The sequence below is a fragment of the Nomascus leucogenys genome, chromosome 11 (assembly GCF_006542625.1).
Source record: "Nomascus leucogenys isolate Asia chromosome 11, Asia_NLE_v1, whole genome shotgun sequence".
Taxonomy (NCBI): domain Eukaryota; kingdom Metazoa; phylum Chordata; class Mammalia; order Primates; family Hylobatidae; genus Nomascus; species Nomascus leucogenys.
Window position 1 is genome coordinate 92,825,189 of NC_044391.1, and position 20,096 is coordinate 92,845,284.

Genomic DNA, 20,096 nt, shown 5'->3' on the forward strand with positions numbered 1-20,096 from the left:
ATGAAAATCTAGGCTCAACAGAAAAATTATTTTTAGTCTCTCTCACATCTTCACCAAACTTTCAGAAATATTTTTTAAAGAATATAGTACTCACTGGCACAAATTTATTATCACAAGTGTTTATAAAATATTCGACCAAAGAAATAGCTCCTAAGTATGAAACATTTTTTCCTCCTAGTAACTGACTGAAAAGACAAAATTTGGCAAGAATAGAAAGATCAGAATTAAGCTCCTCCACAAGCACGAGCATGCTGGCCACCACATACCCTGTCTATCCCCTCTAGATCAGTGATTCCCAGCCGACAGGGATCTTGCATCCTCTCCCAACCCCAACCAGGGAACATCTAGCAATGTATGAAGATATTTTGGTGGTCACAACTGGGAACTTACTACTGGTACCTAGTGGATGCCGCTAAACATCCTACAATGCATAGGACAGCCCCCTACAACAAAGAATTATCTAGCCCCAAATGCCAACAGGGCCAAAGTTAAGAAAGCATGCCTTAGAATTACAGATTTCCAGACAACTGAAGCAAAAATGTGTTTGCATTCTTGAATTAGATATTGATATTGCCCACAAAACCTAGAATTAGAAGGGAATAAATTATGATGATATACTAACAGTTCCTATAAGGTACTTTTTGGAAGAAAACTGGATAGAGTAAAATAAGGGGTAATTCAGGCAACTACTACTAAGTTCCTAGAAGGAAAACACATTTTAGACATTTCCATGTCCATTCTAGCCAGTGTTGGCATGTGTAATGGGTTTTAACTTTCCAGGCAGATGAATGATTGGAACTGAAGTCAGACTAGAATGCCTACACCAACTACAGGAGTAAATTTCCCAAGAGCTAAATGAGTTTCAGACATGAGGCTTCTGGTGACTTTAATAAGCATAGCAACTCTTACGGATATTTTTTTAAGGTGGTCACAAAGTTGAAACCGGATGTATCTCTAGAACAGCTGACCAGGCCTAGTCATTACAGAGGATATTTTTACGGTAACAGGCAAGTGGAACTATTTCAACATCAAAAGGACAATTTAGAAGAAGTATATTCACTGGCTCTCATGACAGACATACCAAAATTAGAAAAAGACATCCAAAGACACCATTACCTCTATAACTGTACTTGCATTACAGCATAATCTTCACTGACATGAAAACTTGGAAGTCTGCTTCCAAATGCAAATATAAAACCTAATTGTTCAAACTAAGTATTTTATGAATATTGCTGAGGCCAAGGTTTTTGAAAAGGCCTTTCACTGAAGGCTTAGTCAATTGGTTGAGACTCTGGCCAAACCATCCATAGATACTGCTGATTTTCATAATGTGTAATTCTTGAACAGCACTATACCACTGTACATTTCTAAACACAGAGACTTACAGAAAACATTCCCAGGGACAAATACTAACCACCAATCTGTGATAAAAATCTCTTCATTTGCCTCTTCCATTGCATTTGCCACATCTTCAAAATATCCTTTGGCATTAACATACCTGAAAGACAAGTTTATTGTTCCTTTTTGTTATTAAAAAGGAAAAGAAACATATCTTATGGTGAAGCAAAACATGGAAGCCACTGCCTAGAGTCTCCACATAACACATAACCACCATTGCCTTTGTGTAACTGGAAAACAAGGATTGAAAATGCCAAGTTTCCTCTGCTGCCTAGGAAGGGTAGTAAGTGTAAGCAGCCTGATTTTTCTCTGCTTAGAGAACAACAAATTTATTGAGCCTCATCATCGTAAGGAGCCAGATTAATTCTCCTATCCTGTTGAACTTACATACAGTTTTTCTTCTGAGACTGAAAACAAACAAGCTTCCAATCCACGGGTAGAAAAACATGCTAAGTGTGACTTTATTTAAAAGAAATACCTAGCAAGTAAATGCTTTTTCCTAAATTAGGGCTAATGACTTAAATAAACCTTCCATTTGCATATTAAAGAAATGTATGAAGTTAGCTTTAAAATTCAAACTCCAAAATCTAAAGCTAGCTAAGCTCACTGTGAAGAATCTTAAAAGCAACAATTGAAAAACTAATCTATAATCAGGTAGTCCCAAAATTATCACAAAAAGAGAAGCCCTTGTTAAATATAATGCATAATCATTCACAGTTTTGAAAATTTATTCCAGTTGAATTTAGACCAGTGTAATATTAGATGCTATGACTGCCTTGACAGGCTTAGAGCAATAATAACTTACCATTTAGCTAAAGCATTCTCCTGGACAGCAGCATATGACCCAAATCGATGATCTTTGAGAAAGTTGGTGCCATGTTTCTGGATGAATTCTTCTATAGCCCCTCCCCACCACCGAGCATGTCTATAGCTGTTACATTTTAAAATAAGTGTCCTTTAAAGAAAAAGCCAAATATTGAAAAGAATGGTCACTCTGTTCTATCTCATGCTCTTTTTTATTTGGTAGTATACCAAACATAAACCGAAATTTGAGGGAAAGAACATCAAGAAAGCAGGCATTTAACATTTTTTGGTAGTATTTCTAAAAATACATTCGATATAACAAAAATAAATGTTCAGGTTACTTATTCATTCACTCATGCAAACATGCATAAAGCTACTCACCATAGACCTAGAGCTGTGTGCTAGGCCATGAGGAGGATAAAGAAAGAGGGGTAAGGTGAGGTTCTATTTGTAAGTGTTAGTTAGAGAGCTGTTGGCTCCTGTAAAACAGCGGTCCCCAGCTTTTTTTTTTTTTGAGACGGAGTCTCGCTCTGTCGCCCAGGCTGGAGTGCAGTGGCGCGATCTCGGCTCACTGCAAGCTCCGCCTCCCGGGTTCACGCCATTCTCCTCCCTCAGCCTCCCCAGTAGCTGGGACTACAGGCGCCCGCTACCATGCCCGGCTAATTTTTTGTATTTTTAGTAGAGATGGGGTTTCACCGTGTTAGCCAGGATGGTTTCGATCTCCTGACCTCGTGATCCGACCGTCTCGGCCTCCCAAAGTGCTGGGATTACAGGCATGGTCCCCAACTTTTGTGGTACCAGGGACAGGCTTGTGGAAGGCAATTTTTCCACGGACGATGGGCAGTAGTTTCGAAATGAAACTGTTCCACCTCAGGTCATCAGGAAGTGATATGATTCTCGTGAGAAGTGCGCAACTGAGATCCCGCGCATGTGCAATCCACAATAGGGTTCGAGCTCCTGTGAGAATCTGATGCCCTGGCTGATCTGACAGGAGGCGGAACTCAGGTGGTAATGTTCCCTCGCCCACTGCTCACCTCCTGCTGTGCGGCCCAGTTCCGAATAGGACACGGACTGGTACCCCGAGGGGATTGGGGACCCCTGCTCCAGTGGGCGCTTCCCTTTGTGCTCCCTAGTATCCATTCCCTCAGCTTCTGAAAATATCATCCCAATTGTGCTTCATGACAGCCATCCCTTCTCTTCAACAAAGCTAAGCAAAATGGCATATTCCATCTTCCTGGTCCCAGAAGGTGGTTCTGGCATGAACATATTGTGAGTTTTCTATTTCACTAATCATCGGAAAACTGTTTTTTTTTTTTTTTTTTTGAGACCGAGTTTCATTCTGTCGCCCAGGCTGGAGTGCAATGGCGCGATCTCGGCTCACTGCAACCTCTGCCTCCCGGGTTCAAGTGATTCTCCTGCTTCAGCCTCTCAAGTAGCTGGAATTACAGGCATGCACCTCCAGGCCCGGCTAATTTTGTATTTTTAGTAGAGACAGGGTTTCTCCATGTTGGTCAGGCTGGTCTCGAACTCCCAACCTCAGGGGATCTGCCTGCCTCGGCCTCCCAAAGTGCTGGGATTACAGGCATGAGCCACCGTGCCGGCTTTTTTTTTTTTTTTTTTTTTTTTTTTTGATATGGAGTCTTGCTTTGTCACCAGGCTGGAGTGCAGTGGCGCAATCTCGGCCCACTGCAACTTCTGCCTCCTGGGTTCAAGCGATTCTCCTGCCTCAGCCTCCTAAGTAGCTGGGACTACAGGCGCGCACCACCATGCCCGGCTAGTTTTTGTATTTTTAGTAGTGACAGGGTTTCACCATATTGGCCAGGCTGGTCTCAAACTCCTGACCTTGTGATCCGCCCGCCTCGGCCTCCCAAAGTGCTGGGATTACAGGCGTGAGCCACCGCGCCTGGTCAGGGAAACTGTTCTTTTGCAATAATAATCAATTAAACATATCGATACCAGAAAAAAAAGGATACTCATGTCCATTTGTTCATCCATTCCTATAACAAATGGACATGAGTATCCTTTCACCCATTCCTAAGCAAATGTGAGGACTTGCTCAGGAATGCCAGGAAGGTACTCTCTTGCTTCCACAGAATTTGGTGTGAGTGTGGGAGGTGGCCATCTTGCTACCGCAAGGGAATCAGTCATGCTCAACATGGCTGATTAGTTCTCTTTGGTATAAGCCAGTTTGCTTTAGATTTTTCTGTCACTCATAACTAAACTATCCTAAACTCTTACAGAGTTATAAATGCTAAAAAAAAAAAAAAAAAAAAAATTCAGAGTGGATTACAGAAAGTTTTTTCTTAATGCCAAGTGTCAGAATTCTGCCTACGACTAAGAGGGAAAAATAAGTTATCCAAATCTGAAGTTTGAAGGAAAACAGAGTGTTGGAGCCAGCTGTATCCCTGCCATGTAGGCAGAAATCTACCATCACACCAATGTAAGAAGACTATGCGTGAGGAGGGAGGTTGCTTTTTTGAGGAAACGAAATGATCCTGATGAGACGCAGGGAAGGGGACTGTGTTCACAGATTCTAAAAGAATTATTTATAAAGATTAGCCGTGTCCAAACTGCGTTCCTCAATATGTCAGAGGTAGATGCTGGCTTTTGTCTGAAAGTCATGAAGCCAGGGAGAGGCTGCTGCTGCTGGGCTGTGGAGACAGGGGAGGAGAGACGTGGTGGAGCTGAGAGGAGTGAAGCATCCCCATCGCGTGTGATGTAGGAGACACGGGTTTCTAGGGATGGAGACAAGAGGGCACAGGAGGTGCCTGGGCTTGACCCATCCTGCAAGCACTACTCCAATTGAGCTAAAAAGCCTCTGAAAAACAGTTATGAGAAGACTTTACAGAAGAGACAAGTAACAAGATAAGACATTATCACAGGATGTGAGTCAGAATCAAGGGGGATAAAAAAGAGCTATTCCAAACATGGACATAAGAAAAGCAAAGGGAAAGAGGCAAGAAAAAAAAAATGCTGCCTCCATAGAACCTGCAAGGCGTATTAGGGAGGAATTTCAAATAAAGGCAGGAAAATAAATGCCCTTCAAAAATAAGTGGGGGAATTTGGCCTTATTTGATAAATCATGGGGGGGATCTTACACCGGGAAGGAAGGTAATGAAACCTGGATGTGAATGGCCTCATTTGGCAATGACATACAAGTAAGCGAGAGTGGGAAATGCAGATGAAGTGGCCAATAAAGTAAGGGACCAATGAGAACTGTGGCCAGACTTCTCTGGCTCACTGTAAAACAGGAATGCAGGAGGAAAGTGTAATGGCAGCACCATTATATTTCCAGTCACAATCTTAAATGTTCCATTCTCATAGAATATCATCAGGAAGTTCATCATCTTTTTATACACACACACACACACACACACACACACACACACACACGTAAATTAGTAAGGGAATATGAAGCTATGTTGGTAACTATGCGTACAGGGAGAAATGCATATATATTCATATACATGATGGTGAATGAACTATATAGAGACAAATGGATATGTATGTATAAAGACACACATAGATGGTATAACTACAATCTTCCAGAAAGATCACATACACATGTACTCACTAATTAAATCTATAATAAATGTACATGAGTGTCACTTCAAGATATCTTTCTTGGCCAGGTGGGGTGGCTCAGGCCTGTTATCTCAGCACTGTGGAAGGCCGAGGCAGACAGATCACTTGAGGTCAGGAGTTCGAGACCAGCCTGGCAAACATGGTGAAACCCCATCTCTACCAAAAAGTACAAAATTTAGTCGGGGGTGGTGGCGGGCACCTGTAGTCCCAGCTACTCAGGAGGCTGAAGTGGGAGAATCGCTTGAACCTGAAAGATGGAGGCTGCAGGGAGTGAAGGTTGCAGTGACCAGAGATTGCACCACTGCACTCCAGTCTGGGTGGCAGGGTGAGACCCTGTCTCAAAGAAAAAGAAGATACCTTTCTTAAAATATGTGTGTAACAATTTTTATAAAACAAGTCACTCTTTTGGTGTTTTGTTAATTAAAGAATATTGATTTATAAAGTAAAAGTTTCGTTTATTTTAAAAATGTGAACTATTGCTCTAATCTATCTGTTTAGTAAACTGGCAAATTGAGTAGTAATTTCTGTTAACATAGGCAAACATCTACATACGGGATTGTTTGTTCACACTCTGTTGCACACAGGATACTCTTTAAAATATATACGAGGAAAAAAGTGGTTTCATTGCTATTGATTGAGGATGAGCTCTAAATTACAATTTTCTAACACTTTTTAAACTCCTTTTTTACTTAAGGTTGAGGAAAAAAATTTTTTAGGACATTTTTGTAGAAATCTTTTTTAAATATTTGAAATTTGTACCTTGAAAGATTATCAATTCGGATTCCATATTTCGTTTCTGTCTCCTTCTTCCCCACCTTAATTTTGAATTCTTTGTCTACCAGCAGGACGAAGGCAATGGCACCGCTGTCTGGTTTCATATACAATAAAAAGGAATCTTTCACTATTAACCATCTGTAAGAAGGTAGTAAGTATTTTAAAAGTTGTATTGAGTAAATAAAACGAGAAGAACTAATCATTATGACAAGTCTCAAGTAATCACTCTGGCAGACTGTAGACATAATTACATTTTCTACACAGGAGATTTATTTTTTTTTAATCGCTATGAAACAAACAAAAAAAAACCAACAAAACCTTTCTATTACGTTTTTCTAAGAAACAGTGTACCAAGTAATTCACAGTAATTCATTAGCTCTTTAAACACTAATGGCAAAACTGGAGGAATGTCCCTAATATTGGCAGGTAGCACTCACGGGATGTATGACAGGAAGGGCAAGACCGAGGAGATGGGATCCATTTACAGTGAATGCAAATGGTAACTTCATCAGGCTGCATATAACAACATGTATTCCTATTTGCGTGCAATTGTAGAGTGATAGACTGAATCATTTGAAAACTGAGAAGTAACAAAGTGGGCATAATAGCGCATATCAGACAAAGTAAAGCACTCTGGGCACTTCCACATTATGGAATAGTAAGGTTGGAACGTCCGAATATAAACTAAGTAACACTGTAAATATAGCACGGGAACTCAGTATTTAAAATATATCTATAATAAATCTTAACTGAAATTGGGAATTACATTATGTTTTAATGGCTTTATAACTTGGAATTTAATGTAGACAAACCTACATTGATTTCCACATAGTTTCATTTCATTAATTTGTTTTTTAATACATAAGTTGTCTCCTTCCTAATAAAAGGGCATAGAGTGGATTTAGGATAACTTATAGCAAAGAACATATGTGGTATGGTTCAGAAAAGGAAAAACGTCAAGGTCACAGAAAGTAAATACCTAAAATACCTAACCACAAAGGTAAATATAATTACAGAGATGATACACTCATGTGGATATAAGCTTCCTAGTTTTTCTCGTCAAATGAATAAATTAAAGAAATAAGTAGATTTCCTCCAAAACTAAATTCCAAACAAAGTTTCTCATTTGGGACCTAACATAATACAACTGAACAACATAATGAATAATATTCCCGATAACAATTTTCAAAGCAAACACAGAAATTATACACTTTATAAGAGTTCTTATAACACTCCTCAATACAAATACCAAGGCTCTGGTATCAAAGGGTAACCCCGTTTTCCCAGCACTGTTTACTGAAGAGTGTGCACTTTTCCCAAAGAATGTGCTTGATGCCCTCAGAAAAATCAGCAGGCTGTAGATACAAGGATTAATTTCTGAGTTCTCTATTCTGTTCTACTGGACATGTGTCTGTTTTTATACCAATACCATATGTTTTGGTTACTATAGCTTTGTAATATATTTTGAGGTCAGGTAGTGTAATGCCTCCAGCTTTGGTTTGTTTTTTGTTTTTGTTTTTTGCTCAGGATTGCTTTGGCTCTTCAGGGTCTTTTGTGGTTTTATGTGAGTTTTAGGATTGTTTTTAATATTTCTGTAAAAATGTCAGTATTTTGATAGGGTTGCACTGAATCTGTAGATTGCTTTGGATAGTATGGTCATTTTAACAGTATTAATTCTTCTGATCCTCTTCAATTTTTTTTTCATCTGTGTCTTGTAGTTGTTCTTTTTACTAGTCATTAGATATCAAAGTAATTTGATGCTGGGCTTTTATTGAAAGCTCTTCTTTATTATGCCATTCATAAAAACTCCTCTGATTTCTTCCCTTTTTCTTTTTTGTCAATAGATATATTTTTTTCTTTTAACTTTTACTTTCGGTTCAGAGGTACACGTACAGGTTTGTTACATAGGTAAACTTGTGTCACAGGGGTTTGGTGTACAGATTGCTTCGTCACCCAGGTACTAAGCATAGTACCTGACAGGCATTTTTTTCTGATCCTTTCCCTCCTCCCACCCGCCACCTTCAAGTAGGCCCTAGTATCTGTTGTTGCTCTCTTTGTGTCCATGAGTTCTTGTTATTTAGCTCCCAGTTATAAGTAAGAACAGGTGGTATTGGGTTTCCTGTTCCTGTGTTAGTTTGCTAGGGACAATGGTCTCCAGCTCCATCCATGTTGCTGCAAACGACATGATTTCATATGCTGTGGTGTACATGGACTATCCAGTCTACTACGGATGGGCATTTAGGTTGATTCCATGTCTTTGCTATTGTAAATTGTGCTGCAATGAAAATACACATGCATGAGTCTTTACAGTAGAATGATTTATAGTCCTCTGGGTATATATCCAATAATGGAATTGCTGGGTTGAATGGTAATACTGTTTTTAGTTCTTTGGGGAATCATCACACTGCTTTCCACAATGGCTGAACTAATTTACGCTCCAACCAGCAGCATATAAGCATTTCCTTTTCTCTGAAACCTCGTCAGCATCTGTTTATTTGTTTGTTTGTTTGTTTTTTAATAGCCATTCTGACTGGTGTGAGATGATATCTCATTGTGGTTTTGATTTGCATTTCTCTAATGATCAGTGATGTTAAGCATTTTTTCAAATGTTTCTTGGCCATATGGATGTCTTCTTTTGAAAAGTGTCTGTTCATGTCCTTTGCCCACTTTTTAATGGAATTTTTTGTTTTTTTGCTTGTAAATTTGTTTAAATTCCTTATAGATACTGGCTATTAGGTCTTTGTCAGAAGCACAGTTTGCAAATATTTTCTCCCATTCTGTAGGTTGTCTGTCTACTCTGTTGATAGTTTCTTTTGCTGTGCAGAAGCTCTTTAGTTTAATTAGATTCCATTTGCCAATTTTTGATTTTGTTGCAATTACTTTTGGTGTCTTCATCATTAAATCTTTGCCAGTTCCAATGTCCAGAATGGTATTTCCTAGGTTGTCTTCCAGGATTTTTACAGTTTTAGGTTTTACATTTAAGTTTCTAATCTAACTTGAGTTGAATTTTGTATATGGCCTAAGGAAGGGGTCCAGTTTCAATCTTCTGCACATGGCTAGCCAGTTATCCCAGCATCATTTATTAAGGAGGAAGTCCTTTTCCCATTGCTTGTTTTTGTCAGCTTTGTTGAAGATCAGATGGTTGCAGGTGTGCAGTATTATTTCTGGGCTCTATAATTCTGTTCCATTGGTCTATGTGTCTGTTTTCGTACCAGTACTGTACTGTATTGGTTACTGTTGCCCTGTAGTGTAGTTTGGAGTCACATAACATGATGTCTCCAGCTTTGTTCTTTTTGCTTGGCATTGCCTTGGCTATTCAGGCTCTTTGTTGGTTCCATTTGAATTTTAAAATAGTTTTTTCTAGTTTTGTGAAGAATCTTATTGGTAGTTTGATAGGAATAGCATTGAATCTGTAGATTGCTTTAGGCAGTATGGCCATTTTAATGATATTGTTTCTTCCTATCCATGAACATGGAATATTTTCCATTTGTTTGTGTCACCTCTCATTTCTTTGAGCAGTATTTTGTAATTCTCATCGTAGAGATCTTTCACCTCCCTAGTCAGCTGAATTCCTAGGTATTTTATTCTTTTTGTGGAAATTGTGAATGGGGTTGCCTCCCTGATTTGATTGGAAAGCAATTCCATTCACAATTGGCTTGATTGTTGTTGGTGTATAGAAATGCTAGTGATTTTTCTACATTGATTTTGTATCCTGAAACATTGCTGAAGATGTTTATCAGCTCAAGGAGTTTTTGGGCAAAGACCGTGGAGTTTTCTAGATATAGAATCTTGTCATCTGCAAATAAGAATAGTTTGACTTCCTCTTTTCCTATTTGGATGCCTCTTATTTCTTTCTCTTGCCTCATTGCTCTGGCCAGGACTTCCAATACTATGTTCAATAGGAGTGGTGACAGAGGGCATCCTTGTCTTGTGCTAGTTTTCAAGGGGAATACTTCCAGCTCTTGTCCAGTCAGTATGATGTTGGTTGTGGGTTTGCAATAGATGGCTCTTATTATTTTGGAGTATGTTCCTTCAATGTGTAGTTCATTGAGGGTTGTTAAAATGAAGGATGTTGAATTTTATCAAAAGGCTTTCCTGCATCTATTGAGATAATCACATAGTTTTTATCTTTAGTTCTGTTGATGTGATGAATCACATTTATCAATTTGCATATGTTGAACCATATAGAGAAGATTCAAAACCAAAGAGAGAAATTCAAATAAACACAATTAGAAATGACAAAGAGGACATTACCATTGATCCCACAGAAATACAAATAACTGTCAGAGACTACTATGAACAACTCCATGCACATAAACTAGAAAATCTACAAGAAACAGATAAATTCCTGGACACATACATCCCCCCCCAAGACTGAACCAGGAAGAAACTGCATCCTTAAGTGGACCAATAATCAGCTGTGATTTAGAATCAGTAATAAATAGCCTACCAAGCAAAATACAAAAACAAAGACAAAAAGCCCAGGACCAGGCGGATTCACACTCAAATTCTATAAGATGTACAAAGAAGAGCTAGTACCATTCCTACTGAAACTATTCTAAACAATTGAGGAGGAAGAACTACTACCCGACTCATTCTATGAGACCAGCATCATCCTAACACCAAAACCTGGCAGAGACAAACAAAAAGAGGAGAGTTCAGGCCAATATCCTTTATGAACATAGATGCAAAGCACCTCAACAAGATTTTGCTTTCTTTCTCAGGAATATATATGTCAAGTAAGGCATCTATCAACCAGCCTTCTAGGAATCAGCACCATCTGCACAGGGATCAAGTGCCTGCCCTGAAGTCAGCCTCCCTGGGCTCCAATTCCACCTGCCACTCACTGCTTGTACGAACTTCGGTAATTGAGCACGATGTCAAAATCTATAACATGAGGATAACATAAGACATATAACATGAGGACCTAACAGCAACATCTAGTTCATAAGTATTCATAAAGAATTAACTGAGATAACTCATGCACATGCTTAGCACAGTGCCTGGCCCCAACACATGCGAACTATTATAACTAATCTTGTTCTGAACCATGTGAGATTATGGTCTGTTTTAAAAAGATACCTCCTGCCTGTGTTACTACTTACCATGGTATTAAAATGCAGATAAGCCCACTTGAGCCAGCCCTCCCCTTCTCAGCCTCATCTCCTACTGTTGTCTCCCACAATGTTAGTCAATGTTGGTTCTTCTTTAGACTTACCAGTCTTCTTCTTTGGGCTCTATCGTTGCTGTTCCTCTGCCTAAAAACTATTTCTTTTAGGCAATTCCATGGATGGTCTCTTCTTGTCAATCAAACCTCTCCTTAAAAATCCCTCTACAGGCAGGCTACTGGATTCAAAAAAAGCTATTCTCCACCATCTCTGCCTCATCACCCCAACTCTCCTCCATCACGTTGTCTTGATTTAGCTTCTTCGTAGCACATCTGGAAGTATTTGTCTTCTTGTTTATTGTCTGTCTCCTACAGTACAGCGTAAGATCCCTGGGAACAGGAAATGTGGCTGTCATGTCTACTACTATATGTCCAATGCCTAGAATTATCTTCTAGCAGCCCAGAGCGAGCTTTCAGGCAAGGCCACCATCTTGTCTAAATAATGGCTGCATGAATGGATTCCAGAGAGTAAATAAAACCATTTAGACACTATCACTGTCTAAAAATTTTAATTATTGGTACAGCTCATAGTTCACTAAAGTAAACACTAAGTAAGAAAGTGCTAAGGAATTAAAAGTAGTGGCAAAAACCACAATTACTTTTGTACCACCCTAATAAATGCTAAATTTATTTGTTAACATCTATACATCTCTTTTTCTTAAGACATTATTTGAGATAAGAAACTTAACTTATGACCAGGTGCAGAGAAGTTGCTCAATAAATGTGCTGTTTAAGCAGATGGTTTTTTTGCTTTTTTTTTTTGAGACAGAGTCTCGCTCTGTCGCCCAGGCTGGAGTGCAGTGGCGCAATCTCGGCTCACTGCAAGCTCCGCCTCTGGGTTCACGCCATTCTCCTGCCTCAGCCTCTCCGAGTAGCTGGGACTACAGGCGCCCGCCACCACGCCCGGCTAATTTTTTGTATTTTTAGTAAAGACGGGGTTTCACCGTGGTCTCGATCTCCTGACCTCGTGATCCGCCCGCCTCGGCCTCCCAAAGTGCTGGGATTACAAGCGTGAGCCACCGTGCCCGGCCAAGCAGATGTTTTACATTGTAGGATCTCTGTTTGTCTTTTTTTAAAACTCATCTCTCAGATAAGGTCATTATGAGACCTAATTGAAAATTCAATTTCCTTGTTTGCCTTACTACAATTTGTCAACGTAGAATAAATTAAAAAGTAATCAGAATGTATTTTTATGGGTACAAATGAAAAAAAGTTATGAAGGAGTGTCACCTTTAAAAGTAAGTCTCATTTAGACATTAATAAAATAGTCATCTTGGCCAGGTGCTGTGGCTCCCGCCTATAATCCCAGCACTTTGGAAGGCCAAGGTGGGCAGATCACTTGAGCTCAGGAGTTCAAGACCAGCCTGGGCAACATGGTAAAACCCCATCTTTACAAAAATACAAAATTTAGCCAGGTGCGGTGGTACGCACCTGTATCCCTGCTACCTGGGGGGCTGACGTGGGAGGATCGCTTGAGCTCAGGAGGTCGAGGCTGCAGTGAGCCGAGATCGTACCACTGCACTCCAGCCTTGGTGACAAGGGGAGACCCCGTCTCAAAAAAAAAAAAAAAAAGTCTTCGACTGTGAGAAACTTTCTAAACTATATGTTATAATCTATGTCTGCTTTCTGGTATTTTAAATCCCAAAAGTGTGACTCAGGAAATATTTACTAACATGGAACCAGGGCTTTAATCTTCACAGAAAGATTTACACAATTTACAGTGATGACACATTTCATTCCAGGGAGGATCGTATCTTTTTAGATTGTCCCAGTTGACTTATGATTTAATCCAAAGTTTAAAAAGAGGGGGCATATTTCTTTGTGTAACAAAGTCTTTCCCTCACCTTTGCTAGCTGTTGCTTCTCATAAGGGTTAAATCCAAATGTCAGTTTTTCAGGGAGCCTTTCCTTGACTCCTAGAGCTAAAGTCACCCTCTCCAATCCCCAAATCCCTCACAAACCCTTTTTTCCCCTTTAAAGCTCTCATCGCTACCTGAATTTATACAATTTACATTAATTGTTGGCTTAGTGCCTGCATTTCCCTCTAATAGAACTCCATGAGGGCAGAGACTTCATCTTGTTCACTACTGTTTTCACCGGAGTATGCCACAATCTGGTATACATTAGGCACTCGATAAATGACTGAATAAACCAGACCATGGCTTCCATTCCTTGAGTAGATGCCTTAGGTTGGGTTGTCCCAGAAGTAAACTCTGAGATACGGATGTATGTATATAAAGGAGTTTAAGAAAGTGGCACCAGGAAGCACCAATTAGGGAAGGATAGAAAGAAAGAGCAAGGAAGGAAGCCACAGAGAGTGTATTTTCATGCTTTTTATTGTGGGCAACTGCGCTGTAAGCCAGCTAAGGAGTTCTGGGAGACAGTGTAGAGAATGCTGCAGAATCACCCCAACTGAGGAGGAGGGGGCTGGACTCCCATCAGTTCTTGGCTGATGGCTGCTCTGGGGAGCTGTTGACACTTCCCAGACTGCTGTGCACACAGATAGGTGGGTTCTGACAGCCTACAGAATTTTTGGTCAAAGAATCACAAATGCTTAAGGTTACAATCTGAAAACTGTGGTTGGCATGTAGCAGCTGATTTGGGCAAAGTTAATGACTAGGGAGGAGTGGTCAGAAGGGATCCCCAAGTTTCTAGAAGTTAGAGAAGTGTATTTGAAAGCAAATACTTTTTTTAGTATATTGTTTCCCTACTTAGTTTAGTAAAACATTTTCCCTTACAAAAATTTTCAGTTTTCTTTAGTTTAATCTTCTGATCTTTACCTTGTAATTTCTTCTGTCCTTTCAAAGCCCAGAAAGTAAAGGCCCAACTTAATGGTATTTTTTGTTGGTAGTATATCTTAAATCGGTATGTATAAAGGTAGATGCCTGTATTAATTTTATATATTTTGAATATACACATAGCTCAATTCCACATGTACACATAAACACATTTATCATTTTCAATTTGGGGGAAATATTATATATAGATATAAAATATTTATAACTGATTTCTTAAGTGTTTTAATAGTTTTTCAAAATCCCAGTACATTGTTATTGCAACAGTTATTGTCTATTATGTGCCAAACCTGGGGGATACAGATAAGAATCAGATGAGAATATTGTTCCTCAAGGAGTTTTTAGTTGGCAAGATGTTAAGACATAAAATAACGTTTTCTGTCTATATTACACTTACCATGATAAACATTTTTCAGAAATATAAGTCTAAAATTATCATCCCTGAAGTCTGCACAATTTTACTTAAGTTTTTGTTAAAGTCTAAAGTTCAGTTTGATTTTTAGTATATTCACAAAGTTGTATAACCGTCACCACTATCTAGTTCCAAAATATCTTCATTGGCCCAAAAATAAACCCCATACCAATATCAAATTAGTAGAAAGCAACCTCCTCCCCATTCCCTGGAAACCCTTTATCTACTTCTGTCTCTACAGATTTTTCTATTCTGAAAATTTCATATAAATAAGAATGATATAATATGTGCCTTTTTGTATCTGGATTTTTTCACTTATCATGTTTTCAAGGTTCATCCACATTGTAGCATGTATCAGAACTTCATATCCTTTTCCATTTAATTTTTAAATTTTTATTCAGATGTAATTCACATATCATAAAACTTACCTTTTAAAAATTTACAATGCAATGGATTTTAGCATATTCACAGAGTTGTGCAACCATCACTACCATCTTATTTCAGAATCTTTTCATCACCCCATAAAGAAACTCCATGACCATGAATGGTTTTCATTTCTCTTTTTTTAATGTATTTTTAATTTCTGCGGGTACATAGTAGGTTTATATATTTATGGGGTATATGAGATACTTTGATACAAGCATACAATGTGTAATAATTACATCAGGATAAATGGGGTATCCATCACCTCAAGTATTATCCTTTATGTTACAAACAACTCAATTAGACTCTTTTAGTTATTGTAAAACATACGATTAAATTAGTATTGACTATAGTCACCTGTTGTGCTATCAAATACTAGATCTTAATTATCCTATTTGTTTGTATCCATTAACCATCCCCACTATCCCCCTCCACACTGCCTTCCCCAGCCTCTGATAAAATTGCCATGAGTTCAATTGTTTTAATTTTTAGCTCCCATTAGTAACTGAGAACATGCGAAGACTGTCTTTCCATGCCTGGCTTATTTAACTTAACATAATGACCTCTAGATCCATCCATGTTGCAATGACAGGATCTCATTCTTTTCTATGGCTGGATAGTACTCCATCATGTGTATGTACATTTTCTTTATCCATTCATCTGTTGATGAACACCTGGGTTGCTTCCAAATCTTGGCTATTGTGAATAGTGCTGCAACACAGATGGAAGTGCAGATATATCTTTACCTAGAAGTGGAATTGCTAGATCATATGGTAGCTCTATTTTGAGTTTTTTGAGGAAACTCCAAACTGTTCTCCATAGTCATTGTACTAATTTACATTCCCATCAACAGTGTATGAGGGTTCCCTTTTCTCCACATCCTCACCCGCATGTTATTGCCTGTCTTTTTGATAAAAGCCATTTTAACTGGGGTGAGATAATATCTCATTGTAGTTTTCATTTGCATTTCTCTGATGTCAATGATATTGAGCGCCTTTTCATACACCTGTTTGCCATTGGTATGTCTTCTTTCAAGAAACGTATATTCAGATCTTTTGTCCATTTTTAAATCAGATTATTAGATTTTTTTTCCTGTAGAGTTCTTTCTGGTTGTTAATCCCTTATCAGATGGGTAGTTTGTAGGTATTTTCTCCCATTCTGTGGTTTATCTCTTCACTTTGTTGATTGTTTCCTTTGCTGTGCAGAAGCTTTTTAACTTGATGTGATTTATTCCTTTTATGGCTGGATAATATTCCACTCTATAGGAATACCACATTTTGTTTATCCATTCATCAACTGATGAACATTTGAATTGTTTCCACTTTTAAGGCTATTATCCATAATACTGCTATTATAATACTGCTATGGAAAAGTTTTATTGTAGACATATTTTTTCAATTCTCCTAGGTGAATCCCTGGAATTGCTGGGACATGTGGTAACTATGTTTAACAGTTTAAAAAAACTGCCAAACTGTTTTCCAAAGTGGCTGCACCATTTTACATTTCCATTAACAATATCTGAGGTTTCTCTACAGAAAATATTCTAGTTTCTCTACACCCTCACCACCATTTGTTATTGTCCATCTCTTTGATTATAGCCATCCTAACGGGTGTGAAATTGTATCTCACTGTGGATTTGATTTACATTTCCATAATGACTAGTAATGTGGAGCATCTTTTCATATACTTATTTGCCATTTGTACATCTTCTTTGGCCGGCTAATTTGTGCATTCTGTGTCCTTGGGTTTTCATGAATATAATTTGTACACTTTGCCTACCAGTTCAGCTTTGGGTAGAATATTTAAATGAATGCTGGAACTTGGATTTTAAAATATAATTAAATATTTGTTCTGCCATGGCTTTTAAAGGATTTATAATTTAAAACTTGTATGTAAAACTAGCCCAAATACCCAGTGTATTAAAACAAACAAATACACAAAACTCACTAATGCCTACCTTTTTGACCATCTGTAGCAGGCTCTTCCCTGACCACAGCAATTCAAGCCTGGTATTCTGTGTCCTCCAGATCTTTTCATTATCATACCTTCTCTGAAAGAGACAGAAAATTAACCCATCACCTTCAAATTTCCCACTCCCACTTAGCTTGTACAGCCTCCCAACACGGGACTAAATAAACCATCTCATTCTCACATGACTTTCCTCCCTACTCTCTCCTCCTCGCTCTCAGCTAGCTCAGTGCTCTAATTGTTAGGCTGGGTACTCCAGAGGCGAACCCTAAAACACACTAGTGAGATAAAGCCCCTTCAGCATTCAGGGCGGTGTGATTCTGTTGTGCACTACACAGGACGTTAAGCATCCTGTCTCCTGGCTCTAAATGTTGGGCGTTCCCTCCTTAACATTGTGACACTGTGGCAAACTAAGAAAGACCCCATGCATTTCCACATGCCCGCACAGGGATGGTTCACCTGCTGTTGAGACCATGGTGCATCTCACCCACAGGTTCCAGGACACCTCTGTGTCTCTTCACACCCAGTTCTAGCAAACTAGTTGAGCTAGTTGAGCCATGCCAAAGGAAGCAGAGCACAGCTACTAGTTTTGAAAACAGTAATATCTTAATTCTGAAAAATTTGACAAGAAAAAGCAGTAACAAAGGCTAAACTTAAAAAAAAATTTTTTTTGAAACAACTACTAACAAAGCTCTTAACTAGAACTTGAAAGTTAAGCTCTTTGTTTTCAAGCTCTAATATTGTGAAGGAAAATTATAAACTTCCATCTGGCTAAACAACATATATTTTACATAGTATTATTTTAAAATAATCATCAAAATGAGTAGTAAACATTTAATTTTATAAGGGATTATAAAAGGAGATTTATATATTTGATTTTTAATGTATTCTCCTACACATCATACTTGCTATAGGTATAGAACACTTCCACTGTTGGGTTAGAAAGAATCTGTGCTGTAAGCACATGACAAAGACAGTGGAGAAGTTGCTACCATTGTTTATCACAGGAGATGCTCTGATTTGTATGAATAATTCCATCAGTTGCTCTAACTACTGGGGAGAAGAGAAGCTAGCAGTAAAGCCAGGAGGACTCCATCACCATGGCATGCTGCTACGTTAAGTGTTAATGCATATCAATTTCTCATACTTCTCTTTTAAGGTTTATTGCAACTTACATGCCCTTTGGTCCCAAATCATGTATGAAAGATAGCTGGCTTATATCAAGAAACTCTGTCTGAAAAGAAGAAAAAATCCATCTTTAGCAAGCAAAACAATTCAAATTTATGCATTAAAAAACATGTATTAGGTATAGCTGTGTGTAAATACTGTTTGGTATGCTCCACAGACTACACAGATCAATAATAATGGCATTGCACTAAAAGAGTGCAGATTAGAAGTATATAAATAATGAAGACACCCTACTAGATCTTCTAAATCTCAAGAGAGTGATGTGTGCCCTAATATATAGAGATAAAATGCCCAAGAAGCTTGGAGAGAGAGAGAGAGAGTTTATTCTCAATATTCTTTCATGTTTGTTTTTGTTGCATGGGGTGGATATTGTGTGGCACAGTGTACACTCAAACAATAAAAGAATGTGAGAAGCGAGTGATATTGGTGCAGGATCTGGAAGATGGACTGGATTTGGGCCCACAGTGTGAAATGGGAGATGAATGAGGGGCTAGAACAAAAGGTCCAAAAAGGTTATAGGATGTACAGTTGGGTTACAGTGAATAAGATGAAGGAAAAGAATGAAAAATTAAACAGGCTGAAAAGAGAGTGGAGAGGGCTTTGAACATGAGGCATAATGAAAAGAATTATTTTTAATGAGTTGAAGAGGAAGAGAATTTTAGGCCCACCTTCACTGTATTAGAAGGTTAAAAACTGTAAATATTATAACAACAACTGTGGCTGTGTTTACTGAGTGCTAACTGTGTTGGTGTTATGCTAACCATTTTTCATGCATTATCTCAAACCCCTTTGAAGCAGGTGCTATTTTTCCCATTGTACAGAAGAGGAAACTAAGGTTTAGTGTAGGGGTAAGCAAATATTTTCTGCAAAGAGCCAGACAGTAAATATTTTGGGCTTTGTGGGCATACATTGCATTTTGCAATTACTTAGCTCTGCTGTTGTAGCATGGAAATAGCCATAGACACATACATAAACAAGTAACTGTGGCTGTGTTCCAATAAAACCTTATTTATGGATGTAAAATATGAAGATAATCTAATTTATGTGTCATAAAATATTATTATTCTTTTGTTTTTTTTCAACCACTTAAAAATGTAAAAACTATTCTTAGTTCACAGAACATACAAAAACAGGCAGTAGGCAATGGGCAGGATTTGGTCCACGGGCCTTAGTCTGCAGGCCTCTGTTTTAGAGAAGTCAGGTAAGTTGTCCAAGATCACATAGTTAAGAAGGGATTAACTCAGTATGATTAACTCATTATGAAGTCAGACCAAAGTCAGCACCCTCAAACTAAGCTGCAAAAGCAAAAAGTCATTCAACATTTATCTAACTCAAACTGAGTTCCTTGCATATTCTAGGTAGGTGAAAGCTACATGTAAATGTGGAAGCATAGAGGGGAAAAACAAATCAACATTATGTAATGTTTAGCATATGCAGATTTGCAGCTTTTTTTAAAAAGTGACCAACAATAAGTTCAGTTCCTTAGACCATGTCAATAACAGCCTTGATAGACCAACAAAGACTAAAAAGATACTCTCCCAGCATTAGGAAGCAGACAGGAGACCAGATATGGAAAACACTCC

The 20,096-nt window shown here is 38.4% G+C and overlaps 1 protein-coding gene across 2 annotated transcripts in view; it reads right to left on the reverse strand.

The window, feature by feature from the left end:
- PLD1 (phospholipase D1) overlaps positions 1-20,096 on the reverse strand; it is a 212,311-nt gene that overhangs the window by 109,633 nt on the left and 82,582 nt on the right. For both annotated transcript variants that reach the window (XM_003256461.4, XM_012510814.2), the window contains exons 7-11: positions 18,501-18,559; positions 17,315-17,407; positions 6,547-6,699; positions 2,204-2,353; positions 1,415-1,498 (exon numbers count right to left, since the gene is read on the reverse strand). In XM_003256461.4, coding sequence (XP_003256509.1) covers positions 1,415-1,498; positions 2,204-2,353; positions 6,547-6,699; positions 17,315-17,407; positions 18,501-18,559 — 539 coding nt within the window. The remainder of the gene's footprint in view (positions 1-1,414; positions 1,499-2,203; positions 2,354-6,546; positions 6,700-17,314; positions 17,408-18,500; positions 18,560-20,096) is intronic.